Source organism: Ctenopharyngodon idella, chromosome 12 (genome assembly GCF_019924925.1).
Source record: "Ctenopharyngodon idella isolate HZGC_01 chromosome 12, HZGC01, whole genome shotgun sequence".
Taxonomy (NCBI): domain Eukaryota; kingdom Metazoa; phylum Chordata; class Actinopteri; order Cypriniformes; family Xenocyprididae; genus Ctenopharyngodon; species Ctenopharyngodon idella.
This window is the reverse complement of record NC_067231.1, coordinates 1,347,746-1,370,379: the sequence shown is the minus strand read 5'-3', so window position 1 is coordinate 1,370,379 and position 22,634 is coordinate 1,347,746. Positions and strand designations below refer to the sequence as shown.

General features: G+C 35.3%; 1 protein-coding gene across 1 annotated transcript; it reads right to left on the bottom strand.

Annotated features, from left to right (window-relative positions):
* Positions 1 to 2,882: 2,882 nt before the first annotated feature.
* Positions 2,883 to 21,519, bottom strand: ubtd1b (ubiquitin domain containing 1b). The gene is made up of 3 exons (XM_051914518.1): positions 20,933 to 21,519; positions 10,573 to 10,800; positions 2,883 to 8,471 (listed from the first exon to the last, which is right to left on the bottom strand). Exons 1-3 carry the CDS (start codon positions 21,003 to 21,005, stop codon positions 8,089 to 8,091), a joined length of 684 nt encoding a protein of 227 aa, XP_051770478.1. The 5' UTR covers positions 21,006 to 21,519; the 3' UTR covers positions 2,883 to 8,088.
* Between the last annotated feature and the right edge of the window lie 1,115 nt (positions 21,520 to 22,634).

The following is a 22,634-nucleotide window of genomic DNA, read 5'->3' as shown; positions in this document are numbered from 1 at the left end:
TAACGACTTCTCGAAATAACAAGTTATGTTGAAATAACGAGATATGTCAAAATAACAACTTAATATCTCGAAATAACGAGTTATGTCGAAATAAAGAGTTAATATCTCGAAATAACGAGTTATGTTGAAATAACGAGTTATGTTGAAATAACGAGTTAATATCTCGAAATAACGAGTTAATATCTCGAAATAACGAGTTATGTTGAAATAACAAGTTATGTTGAAATAACTTAATATCTCGAAATAACGAGTTAATATCTCGAAATAACGAGTTAATATCTCGAAATAACGAGTTAATATCTCAAAATAACGAGTTAATATCTCGAAATAACGAGTTATGTTGAAATATCGAATTATGTAGAAATAACGAGATATGTCGAAATAATGAGATATGTCAAAATATCTTGAAATAATGAGTTACGTTGAAATAACGAGATATGTCGAAATAACGAGTTATGTAGAAATAATGAGATATGTCGAAATAACTAGATATGTCAAAATATCTAGAAATAATGAGTTATGTCAAAATAAGGAGATATGTCGAAATAATATCTCGAAATAATGAGTTATGCTGAAATAACAAGATATGTCGAAATAACGAAATCTCTCAAAATAACGAGTTATTATGTAGAAATAACGAGGATATAATCTCATCGAAATAATGAGATAAGTTTTCTTTTTTTCCCCCTCACCATAAGTTTTCTTTTTCCCACCATGCGGTTCAGGGCTTCCATAGGATCCTTATTGTGAAGTGTTACCAAAAAATGTACTGGTCAACTAATTAAATAATTTTAGCTCACGTGAATTCAAGGTGCAAAGAAAATATTTCACTTTTTTTTTTCCTAATAGGTACACTACACAACATTTTTAGAGTCATTAAATTTAAACTTTTGTTGAAAATAATATAATGGTTTTTCGAAACCATCTAAAACCACCATGAATACTCTGCATGTTTTAAACTACATTGAAAATAAATAATAATAATAATAAATCATGGACACTCATATTTGTCACAGACCCCTTACAGTCTCAAATTGAACATATGCTGAAAGATCCCTTTATGTAATGAACTATACATTTAAGAACAAGAAAACTTCCACATCTGTCATAACCAGATTTCTAGGCCTGAGTTTGAAGGCCTCATTCAGTCAGCTGAGTTCACATCCTCAAACATCATCATAATAAAAACCATCTGGAAATATCAATAATCTACCTGTTACAAACATATTGCACAAGTTCTGGTAAGATCAACAGGAGAGAGGAAGTGTTTTCGATGTCCATCGGGACAGAAGAACACAGGCCTGCGTGTTTTCTCTGTGTAGAAAAGGGTGTGTGATGCCAAAATAAGGATCAAATGTAACATTTACTTCTAAATCAAAACACCTTGTATGAGTATTTATTTGCAAATACCGCCACCGTGTGGCTGAAACTGCCACATTTTCGGTTCAAAGCCAAAGCGCAGCAGGTTTTCTTTAGAGTGGCCGCCAAGGTCAAAGCGCGTGACCGTTTCTCAAGCCTCGTGAAATTGTCCGCAAGATGCAGAAACAAAACAAGGAAGACTGAAAGGCGAATCAGCAGTTTTTAAGGCGGGAGAGGCAGCTCTCTGCAGGGACTCCAGCAACACCTCATTTGTTCCAGACTTCCAGCAGCCTCGAGCACGTTACAGGAGTCATTTACACCAGAACATTCTGTGCACAACAAAACTCACCGAGCTGCACCTATGACTTGTTATATATATATATATATATAATATTAAACTAAATTATATTTAAGTTAAATGCTATAGGAGGTCCAGAGATAACTAAATATGACAAAGTTTTAATAATTGTTCTAATTCTATGAGAATGCATCGCAGCTATTATATATATCATTTCAAGGGGACATATCGTGAAAATCTGACTTTTTGTGTGTTTAAAAAAGTGCTATAATCGGGTCCCCGGTGCATCTATCAACCCAGAAAACGTGAAAAAGGACCTGGTGTGTATGTCTCTGATTGGCAAACAGGTACGCTATGAATAGTGTGCGTTCATACGGGTTTAGCACAAAAGATTAACATGACGGCACATACTAGCAGATACTAGTCGATGAGTTGAATCAACTCCACAGAAACTACATAAATTTATCCACTAACAATTCAGAAACGTCTAAAAGTTGTAACTTCTTCCTGAGTCTCTCCATCAGTGTCGACTCCGGTTTGAACAATGTAAGGCTGAACACCGTTACTGACAATCCTCATTTTGTCTGCGTGAGATTCTCCAGCTTTGTTGTTGTTGAGCTGTTAAAGCTCCGCCCTCTTCTGGAAAGGGGGCCGGGAGCAGCAGCTCATTTGCATTTAAAGGGACACACACAAAAGCGGCATAGGAGCAAATATAACAAGCTATAATAAATGATCTGTGAGGTATTTTGAGCTGAAACTTCACAGACACATTATGGGGACACCAGAGACTTATATTACATCTTGGTAAAAGGGGAATTATAGGTCCCCTTTAATATTTAATAATAATTTCATATTTAACATATTTAATATCTTGATATTTGTATAAAAAAAAAATTATAAGTTTTTCAGAACTATGAAACATGAATTAAAAAGGACATTTCTAACAACTATTATAGCCTAGTGTGTGTATAATTATGTATATATATATATACACACACACACACACTATAATACATTTATTAAATGCTAAAAGGTCCAGAGATAACTAAATATAATAACACTTTAATAATTTCATATTTAACAAGATATTGCATATCTTGATAGTTGTAAAATATCTTAAAGTTATTAAAGTGTTTTAGAAAAAGTATAAAAGGTTTTCAAAACTTTTTTTTTTCTTACTATATTATACTTAATAAATTCTAGCAGGTCCAGAGATAAGAAACTATATTGATAAAAGTTTTAATAATCATTATAATTCTATGAGAATAGCAAAGATCACACAACAGCAATAATGATAATGGCACAGAGAAAGAATATCAGTGGAATCACATTCAGAAATTTTTTTTTTTTTTCCCAGCTGATGAACAATAAATGCATTGACAGCCAATCAGAATCCACTTTAAGGCAAATGCTGAATATGTATCAGTACATCAGTTGGTATTAAAATAACCTAACCTATAACCAGAACCTATACATTCTATAAATTGAAACCTCTTTTTACAGTGAGAGGTACAAAACATGGCTGCTTTAACCACATCGCAGATGACAGGCAATTAAGCCTTTCTGCTGACTTAAAAATAATAGCTTTATTAATTACAGTTAAAGTCAGACTAAGTCCTAGAGTCATAAAAACACTTGTAGCACAGAAAACAGATCTGAGAACATGATGAAATGATTAGCAGTTTACAGACAAACATCGGTTTGCTTTCCCAGCTGTCATTTTAATTGACAATTAAAACATCTGAAAAACAAATTACCTTGTAAATCATACATAACTTTTGTGAAACAGGCTGTAAGCACATTTAAGTAAGAATTTCACACATTTTATCTCTTAATATACAGATATTAATCTATAAAGAAATTCACATGAATTCCTATTAAAGGTTTATGAAAGTTCATGTATTTTGTAGGTGGGACACGCACATATGGAGATCCGTTTCCGACACATGAGAGAAAAAAAATCATTATTATGAGGAAAAAATATATATCATAATAATGATATTAAAATCTCCCAATTATGAGACACCAAGTCATAATAATGAGCAAAAAAAAAAATCAAAAAATCAAAATTGACATAAAAAGTCAAGATTATGATTTAAAAAGTCAATTATGACAACGAAAAGGTCAAAACTGACAAATTCAAAATTGACAGTATGAAAAGTTGAAATTATGAGCTACTCACTGACAAATATGACTTCACTGACCTATTTCAGAATTGTGACATTCTAATCTCAATTTTGACTCATATCTCATATTTATCTCATATTTATGACTTTGTATCTCAAATTTATGGAAGCTTGTTTCCGCCATGGAATAAAAAAAAAATAAAAAAAAAAGGATAATTGCAATTTTTCCTCACAATTGCGTGTTATAAAGTCTGAATTGCAAGATATAAACTCAATTCTGTTAATACAGATTTGAGAATCGAGTTTACATCTCGAAAATTCTCACTTTTTTCTCAGAATTGCGTGATATAAAGTCACAACTGTGATAACTCGCAATTGTGAGTTTATAATCACTCAATTCTGAGAAAAAAAAAAAAAGAATTGTGAGATAAAAAGTCGCAATTACCTTTTTTATTGTTTATTCAATGGCGAAAACAAGCTTCCATATAAATTTGACATGTTTTTGTATAATTATTTACCAAAGCATTTTGTTTTCTTCTTATGTGGCAGAAATGGACGTCCATACCCACAGGCCCACAGCAGGCTTGAGTACAGCGTAATGGCTTCTTGCAATCTGTGATTTGAAAGACAAACGTCCAAAGAGAGTCTCCTGAAAAAGATCCACATGTATGGCTTCCTAACAGCTTCCTCAGTCAAATCTGGAAACTTCTTGTCATGAGACACATTATACATACAACATACATTCAAAGATAACAAACAATACATAAAGAAACATCTAGTGAAACATTTCAAATGCAGAGGAATTGTGTGGCCTAGAAAAAAATAACAGCAAAGTCCCTCTAAAAACCATAATGATCATAATAATCAGCACACGTATGTAAAACATGTTGATGAACACAGTACTGTCACTATAACCATTTTAATTATCTTATAACTTTGTCTATTTCCATTTAATTTTGAATATTATACTAACCAAGGTCTAGCAATGTTTTTTACTGAAGCGAATGCCAATGAGAGAATAAATATCACGGTCTCTATCATTAGCAGCAACAGCGTATGTTGTCACAGCATAAGGGTTTCAGATTGTGCTGACGAAGGCCAGGAGGTTTATCCAGACAGCCGGAGGTCACACAGCTCAACCTGGGAAAAAACTAGCAAAGTATGCGGGATTTAAGGAGTACACAACGCTATTGTGTACCGTTTCTCTCTTATCAGCGCATGTAAATCATGACCACATAAATTATGAGTGACTCTTTGTCCTGAACGACGATTGGAGGTTTTTGCCCGTACTCGATGGCATGTTGTTCCCACAGGGGTACATGCTTTACGCTGCGTAGGACTTCTGGGAATATTCCAGGTTAGTTTATGCAAAAATGAAAAGTGTCATCGTTTACTCACCCTCGTGTTCAAAACCTGTGACTTTCTTTGTTCTGCAAAACACAAAAGATTATATACATAATGTTTTTTGTCCATATAATGACTTTCATTTTATGGACCAAAAAAAAACAAAAAAACAAAACCTCAAAATAGAATTTATTACGAGATAAAAAAAGTTATGGAAAGTCAAAATTGAGAATTCTGACAAAAATGTCAACTTATGGCTCAATTTAAAGTGTGAGATAGTAAAAATTATGACATACTAAGTCAAAATTGATATGTTTCACACATAATTGAGGTAAAAAGCTAATTTATTAGTCAAAATTAACAATTCTGACAAAAATGTCAACTTATGACTCAATTTTGACAATTATGATAGTAAAGATTATGAAATCGTGTCAAAATTGAAATTTTATGTTTCATACGTTGAGATAAAAAGCTAAATTATCAGTCAAAATTGAGAATTCTGAGAAAAATGTCAACTTATGACTAATTTGACAAGTTAGAGATAGTAAAAATTATGAAATATTGTCAAAATTGAAATGTTTCACATCATAATTTAGATAAATAGCTAAATGACCAGTAAAGAAAGAATTCTGACAAAAATGTCAACTTATGACTCAATTTTGAAAAATTGTGATAGTAAAAATTATGACATACCAAGTCAAAATTGAGATGTCATAAGTCAAACTTTTGTTTGAAATCTCATTTTTTGGCTTCATTTCACTTTTTAATCTCACAATTAAGACTTTTGTGAAACATTGGACCAACATTCAACATTTTCAAAGTATCTTTTGTGTCACAGAAGTCGTTCAGGTGTAGAACATGAGTGAGTAAATGTAAGCATATACATTTTATGGTGAATTATCCCTTTAAGCTACTGCATATTGTCGATTACCAAAGCAAACACCACACAGACTTACACTGCAAGTGGTAGTTTATGTAAGGAATAACTGCACACCTGAGGTGGTGATGCAGGCATTATTTCTCAATTATTCAACGGCCCAGACTCAATTATTCCGCTTATACTACGGTTACCACACCTCAAAACATTGTTCAGATGTTGTATTTCAAAACATTTGTCAGGTTTTTGTTCTTAAAACGCTCGCGTGTAGGAACTAATTTCTTACGCATCTAATCCCTCGCCTCCGTTGCTCATTCCAAAATGTAATTTTAATAGTACATAAATAGTACAATAATGCAGTTATGGAGAGAGAAAGAGAAAGAGAAAGAGAGAGAGAGAGAGAGAGAGAGAGAGAGAGAGAGATTAAGCGTATGCGATTACCTGAGTCTCTCAACAGTGCTCGGCAACAGCGTCTCTGCTAATAGCGAAACTGTGAGTTTACCTGCTTCAAGAACAGCGCCGTTATTACCTTTTAAGTTGTTAAACTATTTTACTGTGTGAGTGTGTGTCCGTACTGTATGTGTGTGAGTTTAAGTGAGAGAGAGAGTGGGAGAAAGAGAGTAGCCTCAAAATAAAACGTAATTTGGTGGCAAAAACATGGAAATAATTTGTCGTTTTTATCCTATTGTTTACCATATTTATTTAATTGGTCAGTGTTGTTGTGGGTTTTGTGATTCTTTTGCTGTTGTAGGACCTTTGAAATCATTTGGCGAAGTGATATGGAGCTGCAATGCGGTCAAGACCTTCCTGGAACTATTTTAGCCGCGCGTTTCCCCAACCTTAATACGTTCGTCAACCAATCAGATTCAAGCATTCAACAGCCCCGTAGTTTAATATACAATACAGATGAATTGGAAAAGCTTGTAGTTAACCTGGAATATTCCTCAAATGCAAATTGGTGCAATTTGGAGCGGGAAAGAAACTTTAGCAATTTCCAATGATAAATGAATATGATTTAACTCATCCATGAAGGCTAATCTACACCAATGTGCATGTTTTTTTTTTTTTAAAAACAACAGAAGAAAGAAAGTAACCCGGAGCAGAAGGAATGGCGTGAGAGAAGAGAGACGTACAACGAACACGCCAGTGCTCTGGAGACTAATGAGGAACAGTCGCCGTTGAGGTAATGAGCCGTTTCTAACCGGTGCGCGGAGTCACATGGTGATATAACCAGGAGCAGAAGACCTTTAGTAAAAGAAACGTTTTTTTTTTTTTTTGTTACAGATGCCTATGCTTGTTGTAATGCCACTGATAAAGGGTTAAGAATCATTAAAAAGTCTTACTCTAAGTAGTTTAAAAAAGCAGAAATAGTATAGAATATAATCTCTCAAAATATCAGCAATATTCTCTGATCGCAGCCTGAGCGCTTACAGCATAACAGCACTATAAAAGAGGAACAGAGGAAGTCAGACAGCCATTAAAGTGATAGTGTCCAATCTTCCTTTTAGAGGCAGCGATACGGTTTCATCTACAAGATGATGGGCACGGAGACCGGGCAGTGCCAGGAGATGTTTAGCATCACTGTGAGTTTAATGCGTCTTTGTGCACTCGATTTACCTTTTAAGTGTCACTGACCTCTGAACTGTGGATTAGCTACATTGAATAATGATATCGGCCTCTTTTTCTGCCTAAAATTGCATAGAAAGTTCTGGGTTGTGCTCAGAGACGTCAGTCATAAAATACGAAGCATGTGGCCGCACTGAGAGTGAACGAACATGCCTCGTAAGCAAAATAACTCTTCTTTCAAGGCACAGCTATTCTAAGATACTCAAGTGTGCAAAATGAAGCTCAAGTTCGATTATCTTACAAAGGGAGATCACTTTCAGGAGGACCACGTAGGTACTTTACAGGATATGCATAGTCAGTGTGTGCTTCGCTACCAAATTCACGTCGGCACTTCTGCTCAAGTTAGCAGAGATGCGATCCGTTTATTTGTTTCTCAGCGTCCCTCCAAAACTCCGGCAGGATCAAGTTGCTCGATTCATTTTTTTGTGCAAAATGTTTTAATCTTAACTGCTGCGGTTCTAGTGGTTTGGTGTCGGTTGGTTCACGATGACCTGGATCACAAAGTCCTTCTGGATCTTGGTGTCCTGCAGGCGGGTCTTGTCCGTGAGGAGCTTTCCAGAGAAGAACCAGCGCTGGTGGGCCAGGTCAATGTCCTCCTGAGCTTGTAGCTGTTTTTTCAGCAGGCCGATGGTGTCGGTCATGCTGGCGTTCAGGCGCAGGTCTTTGCCGGTGGAGAGCCGTACCTTCAGCTGGAACTCTTTCTTCTGGGCCGTCTGGGGCTCAGGGTTGTCCGACAGGTCTTCCTCGCTTCTTTCTGTGATCAGGTTGACAGGCGGGGCCAGGCAATACACCGGTAGCTGGTAGCGGTTTCCGAGCTCATCGTAACACTCAGTCAGGGATCCTGAAAGTATAAACAACCATCAGTGATGAGAAATGACGAGTGTTATCATTTGCACTTCATACTTCTTCATAATGGTGAAAACTTCCCCTCTGGGCAAATAAAGAAAAAAAGGGTCAGGTTGTGAAGACAATAAGCTATTTAAATAGATAAATAGATAAGTAGATACATAGATAAATAGATAGTCTTCAGTGTAACATGATGATCTGTTATGAATGTTGTGCTGCTAAATATTTCTGTGATTATTTCAGGATTTAGTGATGAATAAAAGAGTATTTATTCAAAATAGAGATCTTTTCTAACAATATGTGTTTACTATCACTTTTTTTTCACGTCCTTGCTTAATAAAAGTATTAATTTCTTTAAAAAAAAAAAAAAAAAAAAAAATGTACTGACCCCAAACTTTTGAAAGGTAGTCAGGGTTGCCAGGTTTTCATAACAAAATCCGCCCAATTGCTACTCAAAACTAGAACAAAACTAGCCCAATCGTGTTTCAAGGAGGGTTCCCCAGTAAAAATCGCGTCCTGTGGGATAAAATCAACATTTTTTGGCAGGGTTCCCCTGGTAAAATTAGCATTCCAGGAGCTAAATATCATTTTATTCAACCCGCAGACACGAAAAACAAGCTATGGCAACACGGTTAAAGTAGCCCAATTCGCGGGAAAACCGCAGACTTGGCAACACCAACGGTAGTGTATGTTGTTACAAAATATTTCTATTTTAAATAAATGCTGTCTTTTTTTTTTTTTTTACTTTTTATTCATCAAAGAATCCTAATAAAAGCATCACAGGTTATAAAAAAATATAAAGCAGCAATGTTTCCAACATTGATGTATTAGAATGATTTCTGAAGGATCATGTGACACTGAAGACTGGAGTAATGATGCTGAAAATTCAGCTTTGATCACAGGAATAAATGATATTTTAGAGTATATTAAAATAGAAAACCATAATTTTGAATTGTAATAATGTTTCATAATATTACTGTTTTTTTTCTGTATTTTTGATATACAAATTAATGCAGACTTGACTTGATCTTGAAAATAATCTAAAAATATATCTAAAAATCATTTTTTTAGAAAATTAAAACTGGATCTTGTGTGTCATTTGACAAAATCGCAACATAGCAAGTTTGAATATGCATGGTTAATGTTCAAATACCATATTTTCCAGAAAATAATTCAAATTTTTTTTCATTTTTTTTTAATTCAAAATTATTATCTGAAACATGCAATTTATATTCCAAGGCGACTTGCGCACATAAAAGTTGGTGTTTTACATGGATATTGGGATACGAGTTAAGTACAAAGCCTTGTTAACATAAATGATAGTATGGCATTACAAATATGGAAACATTTGGATTTGTGATCCCATAAATTTGGATTTATTCTGAGCTGCTCGCTTGATTTTCCATGATTTTATTGCACTGAACTACAGATGGAATATTGTTTCTCTACCCAAAATCTCACTTGCGTCTGTGTTTTACAGGTGAATGACGTTAAATATCAGTCAACTAGTTAGAAAATGACTGGTCTGTGTGTTCGTACAGAAATGTGACCCTGGACCACAAAACCAGTCATAAGGGTCAATTTTTTGAAATTGAGATTTATACATCATCTGAAAGCTGAATAAATAAGCTTAGGATAGGACAATACAACTATTTGAAAATCTGGAATCTGAGGGTGCAAAAAAAAAAATCTAAATATTGAGAAAATCGCCTTTAAAGTTGTCCAAATGAAGTCTTTAGCAATGCATATCCACTCACAAAAATACATTTTTGTTATATTTAGGGTAGGAAATTAACAAAATATCTTCATGGAACATGATCTTTACTCAATATCCTAATGATTTTTGACATAAAAGAAAAATTGATAATTTTGATATCTGAATGTAGTAATAATACTGCAAGTGTAACTTCTTTGGTAACTTAAGTTTCGGTTATCACACAAGTGTGTACTACATTTATGATGCTTTCTCTGTACTTCAAGCTTGGCATCACCAAATCACTGCTTTTTTGATTTATGGAAAAGAGCAGCATGAACATTCTTCCAAATTTCTGTTCCAAAGTAGTCAGCTGGTTTCATCACAGCCAATCAACTCTCACCGTGTGGTAACGTGATGTTGGCTCCGTCCACTATAGCCTGAGCCAGCTCATGATCGTTACACTCCAGAGCCACAGCGGCGGCTTTCAGGGCGTCCCAGATCTCCTTGCGGCCCTCAAACGCTGGAGCCGTGTCCCAGAACTCATCCCTCTTACTGCGGAGCTGCCCCTCCGTCATTGGGTAATCGCTCTTCCACTTCAGCTTGTCTTTCTTCAGTGGCTCATTACGACCTGGAGACACAGATGATGTGTGAATTACCACTATAGGCTATACAGCATTTCCTGGAATAAAGGGTTAGCAGAAAGTTGCTGAGCATCTTTGATGATCAAAGTGAAGACCACATTATTTTTTGAACATCAGGCCAGAATTTTACTATTCCAGTAAATTATGGTGAGGTTAGTTTCATGTATGACATCACCTATGAAGGCCCACAAAGACTTTCCATTTGTATTTTCCATCAGTACTTTCTCTAATGCTTTAACTGGGCAACAAATGGAGAACTGAGTGGAATGTAAAAGTAATAGTGTAATAAACAAGAACTGACATTTAGTGCATTCAAATAATTATAGTGTAATGGAAAATTTTACACAACACAAGATCAAGAACGACTTCATTAATCAAAGCCGATATTTTGTCACCTATGACTACAACAAATTTAATAAATAAAAAATAAATTAACCATTAATTACCATTATTATAACACATGATTATGTAATACAGTGTCTTCAGTCTCAAATAAAAGCAGAAGTGAACTATACTCACTCATATACACATGACTGAGCAAAGGTTGTGTATTTATCACTGTTTGTGTGCAAATACTCCCTTCCACAATGGCAGATCACTTCATGCAAAAACTAACAGCCTTCATCTATCCAGTTCACATCTCACAACAACCCTGAGGGCAACAGCCAAACTCTAAACACCCCCTCCATGACCCTGAAGTTATCTTGTCAAATAGAGCTCTTGTTTTGATTCAACAATGATATGTTGAGCCCAACACACTGTGATTAGGACTGATACTGATATTGCTGGATAAGGCCTGATGATTCTGTTCGCATTAGGGCGGAAACAAATAGGCTAGTCCACATGATCAACAACTGTTTACAGATATTATTGTTTGATAGTAATTTGATCTCAGCGGATGTAACAGGAGATTATATTTAATGCAAACCTGGAGCATTTTAACCAGAGGAGCATCCTGAAAAGGAAGACGGTGCGGCTCGCAGTCCAGTCACACGCTAAAAAGACAAATAAAGAGGAGGAGGGCAGCGCAACGACAAATTTAGCTTTACTTTCAATATTTTATGGGATCAGAATTAATTAGAAGCGTTCTGAAAAACAATAACACACCACAACAACAACAGACGAGATTCCGACTGCTTCGACCAAAGAAAAACGTATCAGCTGATACTGATCATTTAAAAATTATTACAGATATATCAGATATATAGAGATATACCGGCCTAATCTTATTTCAAGGGATGCACAGATTTTTTTTGGGCCGATACAGATATTAACAAACAATTATTGGCTGATACTGATTTTAACAAACAATTACTGGCTAATACCGATATTAAACAATTATTGGCCGATACCGATACAGATATTAACAAACAATTATTGGCTGATACCGATACTGATTTTAACAAACAATTACTGGTTGTTACGATACTGATTTTAACAAACAATTATTGGCTGATACCGATTTTAACAAACAATTATTGGCTGATACCGATTTTAACAAACAATTATTGGCTGATACCGATACTGATTTTAACAAACAATTACTGGTTGTTACGATACTGATTTTAACAAACAATTATTGGCTGATACCGATTTTAACAAACAATTATTGGCTGATACCGATTTTAACAAACAATTATTGGCTGATACCGATACTGATTTTAACAAACAATTATTGGCTGATACCGATACCGATTTTAACAAACAATTATTGTCTGATACCGATACCAATTTTAACAAACAATTATTGGCTGATACCGATACCGATTTTAACAAACAATTATTGGCTGATACCGATACCAATTTTAACAAACAATTATTGGCCGATACTGATTTTAACAAACAATTATTATTTTAACAAACAATTATTGGGCGATACCAATTTTAGCAAACAATTATTGGCTGATACCGATACTGATTTTAACAAACAATTATTGGCTGATACCGATACCAATTTTAACAAACAATTATTGGCTGATACTGTTTCTAACAAACAATTATTGGCCGATACTGATTTTAAAGGTGCCATACATTTTCCTTGGCATAGCTGAATAAGAGTTCAGTACATGGAAATGACATATAGTGAGTCTCAAACACCATTGTTTCCTCCTTCTTATGTAAATCTCGTTCCTGTAAAAGACCACTGAAAAACAGGCGAATCTCAACATAACACCGATACTGCCGATACTGATTATAACAAACAATTACTGGCTGATACCGATGCCGATTTCAACAAACAATTATTGGCTGATTCAGATACCGATATTTGTCACTTGCTCTCTTTATTTTAAGTTGTCAATAAAATAGATAGTTTTGATCACTATTTAAATGAGCAAATTTCAAAAACACATGCATTAAGTTATTCTAGCTAGTTTATTGCTGCATCATCAAATAATTTCTAATGAACATGAATTGGATCCATTTAACATTCAGCAGGCCAACATAAATAAATACAACAGAACAAAGATACATATAAATAAACAGTGCTTTTTACGTAGGTTCTCATTCATGTCTTCTTGTGCTTGAATATTTAAATTCGCAAGGCTTAAAACCACACGCAAAGGATTAACTTCTGTGAAGATGCAGCACTGGCTCGATCAGGACAGTTTGTCCCAAACGTTATTCATGCTGACCCCGGGTGCTCCTTATTGACGAGCACTGCTGTATTTTGTACAGATTTCATTTTGTTTTGGCAATTATTTAATCATTTTACCCAAAAGAAAAACAGACATTATACAGCTCAGTGCCTTCACGCAGTTAATTAATAAACAACTGGTTTGTTATATCAGCCTTTTTCCTGCTATAGCTGATGGTTGTAAATTCATCAAAAATCGGTCGATAAATATCGGCAGCTGATACATTGGTGCATCTCTACTTATTTATACACAAGGTCTTGAGAAAACCAGGAAAGCTATATTTGTAAAGCTACAGATACCATTAAAATGATAATGCAAAGTCAAATAAGTAATGTTGAGACAATTTAGCAGCAATTTGGCAGAAGGAACAGCCTGCTCTTTTACAGGAAATCACTTTACAGTTTGGAGAATCTTCCTGTTACTCCATACGATTAAACAATCTCGCAACCTCAAGTTTAAGCAATAGCGATACTTGCCTTAGCAAACACGTCTAGTAATAAACCTGCTACAGAAATAAGGAAGTTCAGGCTGACGGTGAGATAGTAGGTGGGTGGACCATGTGCGATTCAGCGTTTTCCCATCCTGTAGATGCTGCTGACCGGGGCCAAGTATCCAAAGGACACCTTTTACCCAAACACATTATTTATAGCATGGCCAGCTTGGGTGTAATTAGAAATCATCAGGACACATTGTGTGATTTACAGCATTGTTCCACCCAGAATGCTTCACTCCACCTGACAGTACAATGGTGGAAGGAGTGGATGAGTATCATCAACATTTAAACAACTTTTAGGACTTTATATGATTCAAGTATTACAACCTGTATATTGATTCACAAACAAACGACTCTTATGAACTGATTCTTTTGAGTCAAAAACATTCACAAACACTCATATGCGCATTGTTAGGGGTTTAAGTGTGTAGCTCTGATACCCTATTGTAATAGTTCAAATTTCCAAGGATCAGCATAAAAGTGATCGGGCCAATCCGTAAGTCGTAGAGACTTGAAACTTTCAGGGCTGGTAGTACTCACACCGTCTACAACGTCACCAAGGCTAGCCCCGATCGGCCTGACGGGGTACTACAGCAGTCAAAAGTATGAAATTGCTCATAACTCCTAAACCGTTAGGCGTAGGCTCAAGTGTCTTATATCGTTGGAATCCTTGGTTCAAAATGGTCAAAATGCATGCCGGATTCAATCGTAGCCCAGCACAATTTTCGTTTATTTTGGATTTATTTTTGTGAACTTTTCCTAGTTTTTTGGCCTAACTACTTCACCGTTAGTCTGACTGACTTGAAAATTGGCATGCCGTGTCTTTGTCTGAGGTGCCATGATTGTCTATGAGGACATTGGTGTATCTCAAAAAACATGGCCGCAATCGGCCAATGAAATTTCAGCACCTATTAGACAAAGTCAAAAGAAATCGGCCACAGGGGGGCGCCATCGCGTTTTTCACGTGTGTAAAGGACTGTATATCACACGATTTTTTGCACACGACATTCACACCACATGGTAGAACTCCTCGTCCTGAGCAACTTTGCTTGCCGCCGCTTTCCATCAAATCGTTCATTAAATATTGGAGATTATTTCAAAAACATACTTTGGCGAACTAATCGAGGTTGAGCCAAAAACCTAGGAAAACAGTTAAAAGCTTTAAAAAACATTTCCTATGGTAAATTTCCTGTATTGGCTGTAAATGGCCTTTTCCATCTATGATCGAGATGGTTACACACTTGCTAATTAAAACATTATACCTTTTTACGAATGTGCTTAAAGGCCTTAAAACGCTTGAACCCCGATAATTGCTGCTTGCAGCTATATTAAATATTTTAGAATGATCTTAAGAAAAATATGAGAAGTACAAATTTGTTAACGTAATAATAATTCTTTCAAAAGTTTTGAACTTCTCAAACTTTTCTCTGTTAATAACAATAATAGTTGTGTAGTCAGATTCAAATAACTTATGAACTGATTCTTTTGAGTAAAATAACACTCTCACAAATCAGTCTTATATGCTTATTATGACTTTAATATTACACAAATTTTAAAAAGTTCAAAACTTTATAAAGAACAATAGCATTCAGCAAAAAACTCAAATTGCTCTTAAGAATATGTATTTTATATTAAGCAAAGTTCAATGATTCAATTCAATCAGTAATAATAAAGTATAGTAGATCGTCTACAACAGGTTCTTCAGCAATGTTTTGATCATTTAAAGACCTTACAAATTCATCTATCAAATATGATACAGTTGGCTTTACAGGGTTAAACCAGGAAAGGCCTTTCAAAGTGACAGACAGAAACAAATGGCTGTTTACAACCCAATGTTTGGTCAAATAAAAGAAACCACAATGTGAAGAACTCCACAAGGGACTCTAAATGTTCCCAGAAGCCAAGCGCACACTACTAGACTGGTTTCATTGGCTGTTGGACAGAGCGCACACTTGAAGATCAGTGTGCAACTTTATTATAATTTTTCCTATATGTGCGATTAGACAGAAGGAGCTCGTCTCATAGATTCACACACACTTGTGATCTAGTCCACGACTCAAACATCAAAGCTGATGAGGTTGAGGGTCATAAATCACACGAGAAACACGCAGTCAGCAGGGTGCTGTTTATAAAGAGCTTATTCCACTTTATGATTATGACCTATACCACAACAACAGGAGACAATGTGGGCGTGTAATGCACAATGCAACTGTCAAAGTTCAGCAGCTAATATAAACTAGTCAAATGAGATGTAAATGCTCTCGAGTCTTGAGGCCACGAGCTCTAAGGAGCCGCATAAAGTTGCATTCTTCTCCTGTAACTCTCTCGTTACATCCAAACAGCCGACGCAAGCAGCGACAGATTCTCTTCCCCTCCCGCCGTCACAGCAGGAACACGAGATGTTCCCTTTTCCTCTCACTTGCATTATAAAATGATGTGGCTCTTCCTCCGAACTGATTACATTGTTGTGTAATTGCTGTAAAAATGATTTTTATGTTGTTTGGTTCTGTAACTGTAGTCTGCACTGAATGTGATAAGAGAGAAACACTGAATGTCACATAATACAAGACAGACAATAAAAAGCACATCAAAACAATGCATCATTGTTATTGCTGTGGAACACAACAACAGCACAACCCGTATACTCTGATTCACAAACAAATGACTCTTACGGATTCTTTTTTAGTCAAAAACACTTAAATGCGCATTGCAAATATTTTATATTTGTACTTTGAGAAGTACAAATCTTTTAAAATAAGTAATCACTGATTCTTGAGATAAGGGACAAAACATGTCCTACACACAAAAGCCCTCTTTATGTTTAAAAAAAACAAACTTAAATTACATCTAAAGGAAATCTGGATACTCAGGACATTTATTGCTTTTATTTTTAAATAATTGTGTTAGTATTATTTAAATACATGCTCTATACTTGGAAAATACATGTAATCTAGCCTGTCCTCAGCATGAGGTCACAATGTAAAATTTGTCATATGTTTATTAAGGCAGCTACAACTGAGAAAGAAAACAAAATTGCTCCACAACATGTGGTTAAGGTGGAAAAATATTCAATTTTGTCAACTCCGTCAGATGTCAACACCATCAGGTTTTATGTCTGATGGTTGACAAGTGCTCTCAAAAAGTCTATATAATGTGATTTAATATGTTTGTCGCATACGGGGAAGTCTTCTAATGTCGTTTCATGATTCTAGTTACATAAACTGTATATTTGACCCCATCTGGACCTTTGTCAACTCCGTCAGTATGTATGTCAACACCGTCAGTATGTATTTGTCAACTCCGTCAGTATGTATGTGTCAACACCGTCAGTATGTATTTGTCAACTCCGTTAGTATGTATGTGTCAACACCGTCAGTATGTATGTCAACACCGTTGATATTTGTCAACACCGTCAGTATGTATTTGTCAACACCGTCGATATTTGTCAACACCGTCAGTATGTATGTCAACTCCGTCAGTATGTATTTGTCAACACCGTCGATATTTGTCAACACCGTCAGTATGTATGTCAACTCCGTCAGTATGTATTTGTCAACACCGTCAGTATGTATTTGTCAACACCGTCGATATTTGTCAACACCGTCAGTATGTATGTCAACTCCGTCATTATGTATTTGTCAACACCGTCAGTATGTATGTCAACTCCGTCAGTATGTATTTGTCAACACCGTCGATATTTGTCAACACCGTCAGTATGTATTTGTCAACACCGTCAGTATGTATTGTCAACACCGTCAGTATTTGTCAACACCATCAATATTTGTCAACACCGTCAGTTTTTAACATTGTTAGGTGAAAGTTTGTTAATTTTGAAAGAGATGTCTTATTCTTTTTTCCAATTTACTGTGTTAAAATATTAAAACATCAACTGAACTACATGATATCATGTCTGATTTACCTAAGAACATTGGTTATATGTGTTTAATATTTAAAAGGAGGTTAGAGAATTAGGGAATTTAGGAACTGGATTGTTCATAATAACCCTAACCCAAGAAAGAAAAGAGAGAATACTTTTTTTTCCACTTAGCTCCTTTACTGAAAACCATTATTAGATCATTGAAAACTTTACACTGTTTTTGGATGGATCAAATTAAAATACCATGCTTTTTAATGCGTCTGACGGACACAAATTAAGTTCCGAAGTGAATAAATGTACATTTTTAGAAAAAAAAACATTTTCAGAAAAACCTGTTCCCTTACATGGTTCATTAGCTGAGACCTTTGTCTACAAATATATCTGTTTAAAAAAAATGTATTAAATCCCTTATCTCAAGAATCAGTGTAATAATAATAATTACTTTCAAAAGTTTTGAACTAGTCAAACTTTGCTCTGTTAATAACAACAACAACATTCACAAACAACTAACTCTTATGAACTGATTCTTTTCAGTCAAAAACATTCAAACTCATAAGTGCATTAGAAATATTTTATGTTCTTAAGTAAAATTTGAGAAGTACAAATCTGTTAAAATAATAAGTTTTGAACTTCTCAAACTTTGCTCTGTTAATAATAATAACAACAACAATAATAGTTGCGTAGTCAGATTCACAGATAACTCTTATGAACCGATTCTGTTAATACTGCTGTTTTAGTTATTTAGTGTGCTAAAATAAAAGTGTAATTTTCCCCCTAAATAATAAGTGCTATTCATTCTTTCTTGTAGTCTTGCAGTAAAAAGGACTGATGTCTAATTGTTAAGCGACACATTATGTTTGAGAATGAACCGCTGTTATTTAACAAACTTCCCCAACTTTACTCTGGTGCAAAGACGTTCTCTGAACTGGATAAATGCATCGTCTTCCTGTTTCAGCAGGCGATGGTTACGTAATATAACATAATATAATATAAAATCTTATCTCCTGTTCAAAGCAAGACACTACAGATAACCCTACAACAATACACTGATACTGCAAGACTTTCACTGATAGAAGTCAAACACATGTCACTGATGACATCACTGGACCACATACATAACGTAAAGATTTCCTGCAACGGAAAGAAAATCTTTCTATCCCAATTACATTTCACTGCAGCTTATGGCAAACGCAAAACAACAGACCCGATCAGGTGGAGCAAACATGCAGGGACATGCCCTGAGACGACTGCCGGCTCCAACACGCATACAAGTGGAAAAAAGATACATAACATAGGAGACAGATAATGATCAGAACTCTGAATGTTTCCAAGGGCCCACATGGTCATATAATTCCATAAAAAGGAGTTTCAGAATCAGCAGAAATCATTCTGTGACATGAAGTAAAGCAGTAGAGCTAGTAAACACCAGTCATCTGTCATATTTAAAGGGATAGTTCACCCAAAAATTAAAAAAAATTAGCCAATAATTTATTCACCCTCTTAGGTGTATATGACTTTTTACTGTAGTCAAACACAATCGGAGTTATATTAAAAAATATCCTGGCTCTTCCAAGCTTTTAATGGTTGTGAATGGGGGGTGAGATTTTTGAAACCCAAATAAAGTGCATCCATCCATCATAAAAGTAATCCATACAACTCCAGGGGGTTAATAAAGGCCTTCTGAAGTGAAGCGACGCATTTTCGTAAGATTTAAACCAATAAAAATGATTGTTGGAGACCCATGGATGTAATGCGGAGACGTGTAACTTCAACAACAAAGAAAATCCACATGTTACTCTCAAATTAGGATTAAGCGATACATTGAAATTTGCACATTTTAAGAAAAGAAATAAACACTTCTTACAAAATAATACTTTGGAAAACAGTAATATGCGACTTTGATTAAGTATTTACGTGGTGCGTCAAGGTATTATCAACAAACATAGCAATACCACAGGGTCATGTGATAAATCATGGTAACACCATAGTACTTTTTGCAGGTGGCCTTGTCTGTTGCTCTAAAACTAGTAAATCCCACTAAAATGTGGATATTTTTTGAGTATGCAATTGTATTATAAAAAGCATAGTGTAATATGTATACGCTTATCATATTCATATAACATGGCATTTACATGGTAATCAATTAGGGATGCACCGATATGAAAATTTTGGCTGATACCGATAACTCTTTATATTTGAAAACCGATAACCGATATATCGGCCGATAAATCATAGAGAGCAGCGAGTTTGGCTGATACCGATAATTCTTTATATTTGAAAGCCGATAACCGATATATCGGCCGATAAATCATAGAGAAGAGCGAATTTGGCCGATAACGTATGTAATTTTGTCCGATACCGATAATTCTTTATATTCGAAAGCCAATAACCGATATATTGGCCGATAAATCTAAATCCAAATTTTTATATAATTTTTGAGAGCCTGATTACAAAAACAAAAGTCTCACCACTAAAAGTCATGTCCCAAGCACACAATTATAATATTCTTTTTATAATTTTATGTAGTCTATATGATAGATTTACGCTGAACACGTTGAACTTAACTGTATTTTCCTTTTTGAAGTGATTTCAATCATATTACAAGCAATTCAAAACCATCATGAAAATAATGGAAATAATCCATTATTTATCGGCTTTAATTTATGAGCCAAATTTTCTGATCAGGCCGATAACGATAACATTCAAAATTAACATATATCGCCGATACCGATATGGTGGCCGATATATCGTGCATCCCTATAATCAATACATTTCAACGAATGGTACAAACATTATACATGTGCAATACCATTACATTTTTGTTGTTGGTGGATTGTGTTAACATATCAGAAATATGCATATATTTAACAATTATAATGGCAAGCCTATGCTAGTTTGATACATTTATCAAAGTAGTACTACGCGCTTACCATTTATAGTTCAGATGTGTGGTTTTTATTTACATAATAACAAGGTACTTTTTGCTGATGGTTTTGTCTGTTGCTCCCACACTAGTTTAAATCAATACACCTGATATTTGCATGTTTTTAAGAATGCCACACACGGAAACAAACATGCAAAACGGCATCAGAGGTCTAAATCAACAGTCTCACCTCCACGTTTCCTCTGCGTCCTCGAGCCGTGTCCGCGTGACTCCGCGCGCTCTCTCCCCACGCATCCTCCCATGATTGTCAAACAAACGCAGGCCACATCTCAAGACAGCAGCTATATACACTCCTGCTTTATCATCACTCGATTCGCCAAAACGTAAAACAGTACTACAACTCAAACTACAGTACTATGGGTGATGTATCAACAGAAAGTACATTAAAGGGAAGTCTCCAGTGAAAAGCGAGTCCAAACTCAACAAAACTCCAGACTGAGGGTCCCGCGCAGAGCTCGCGATGATCTATCGGTTATCTGGCACGAGACTTGCGTTTAGTTATTTCTGGCTTTATCCCACGAGCTAACTTACAGCAGCTAGCCAGAGCACGAGCTTTTGCCTGAACTCATAAATGCAGTCTAAAACATCATCCGCGAGACTAGTATTTGAGTTTTATTGAATGTTCCGTGCTCGCGTTATGGTATATCAAAACATTTATGCGTCGCAAACCTGCCTCAAGAGTTCTTTATCTGTCGATAGTCTCGCACCTTTCCCCACTGATGTTTCCTACTAGTTCACGTTACTAGCGCGCAAGCGCTCTGACCATGTGACTCCACCAGAGCTCCTCCTCTAGATGGAGCCTTCAAACTCCACTCAAGCGTTTAAAGGGATAGTTCACCAAAAATTAAACGTCTGTCATTTACTCACCCTCATGTTGTTACAAGCCTGTAAGACTTTCGTTCATCTTCGGAACATAAATGAAGATATTTTCAATGAAATCTGAGTGATTTCTGTCCCTACATTGACAGCTACAACTACCATTTTGATGCTTCAAAAAGTTCATAAAGAGATCGTAAAACTAATGCATATGAATTGAGCGGTTTAGTCTAAATTTTCTGAAGAGATACGATTACTTTATATGATGAACAGATTGAATTTAGGCTTATCATTTTTTTTTTTTTTGGGTGAGCTAACCCTTTAAACGTGTAAAAAATGCCGTTATCATGCAGTGTTGCCAAGTATGCGTGAATTGGGCTACTTTAACACTGTTGTCGCGGGTTGTTTTTCATGTCCGCGGGTTGAAGTGACCCTAAATAACATTATATTTAGCCGCTGGAATGCAAATTTTACCAGGGAAACCCTGCCAAAAATGTGGATTTTACCCCCCGGAACGTGATTGGGCTAGTTTTGAGTAGCAATTAGGTGGGTTTTGTTGTGAAAACCTGGCAACCCTGCTAGCATCTCTCAGTTTGAATGGGTGCCATGTCTGTTTGTTCGTATTCGGAGCAGAAGGAAAAATAGTTCCAATCTTACTAAACATTTTTTGATAAATGCAATAATGCAAATAAAATAAATCCCAAAACACATAGGATATTTTATTTGAGAATCATATAATATTAGTTTAAAAAAAAAAATCGATATTTAAACGATACCAATGATACAAACCAAGAGTTGGGCATCTCCACCATTTTAGGAAAGCTCTGACTGCACTTTACAAAAGTCTCACATCTGTGTTTGAGACTTGAAAGTACAGTATTCTCGTGATATAAGAAAATGTATTAAATTAATCAGATACTAAAAACCGCTAATCTTATTTTATAGAAAAGACTAGCAAAGACTTTTTTTTTTCATTGTCCTTTTTTCTCTCTCATTTTGGATTGACTTTACAACTTTGAAATTTAGAACCTTACGATATTTTACTTTATTTATTT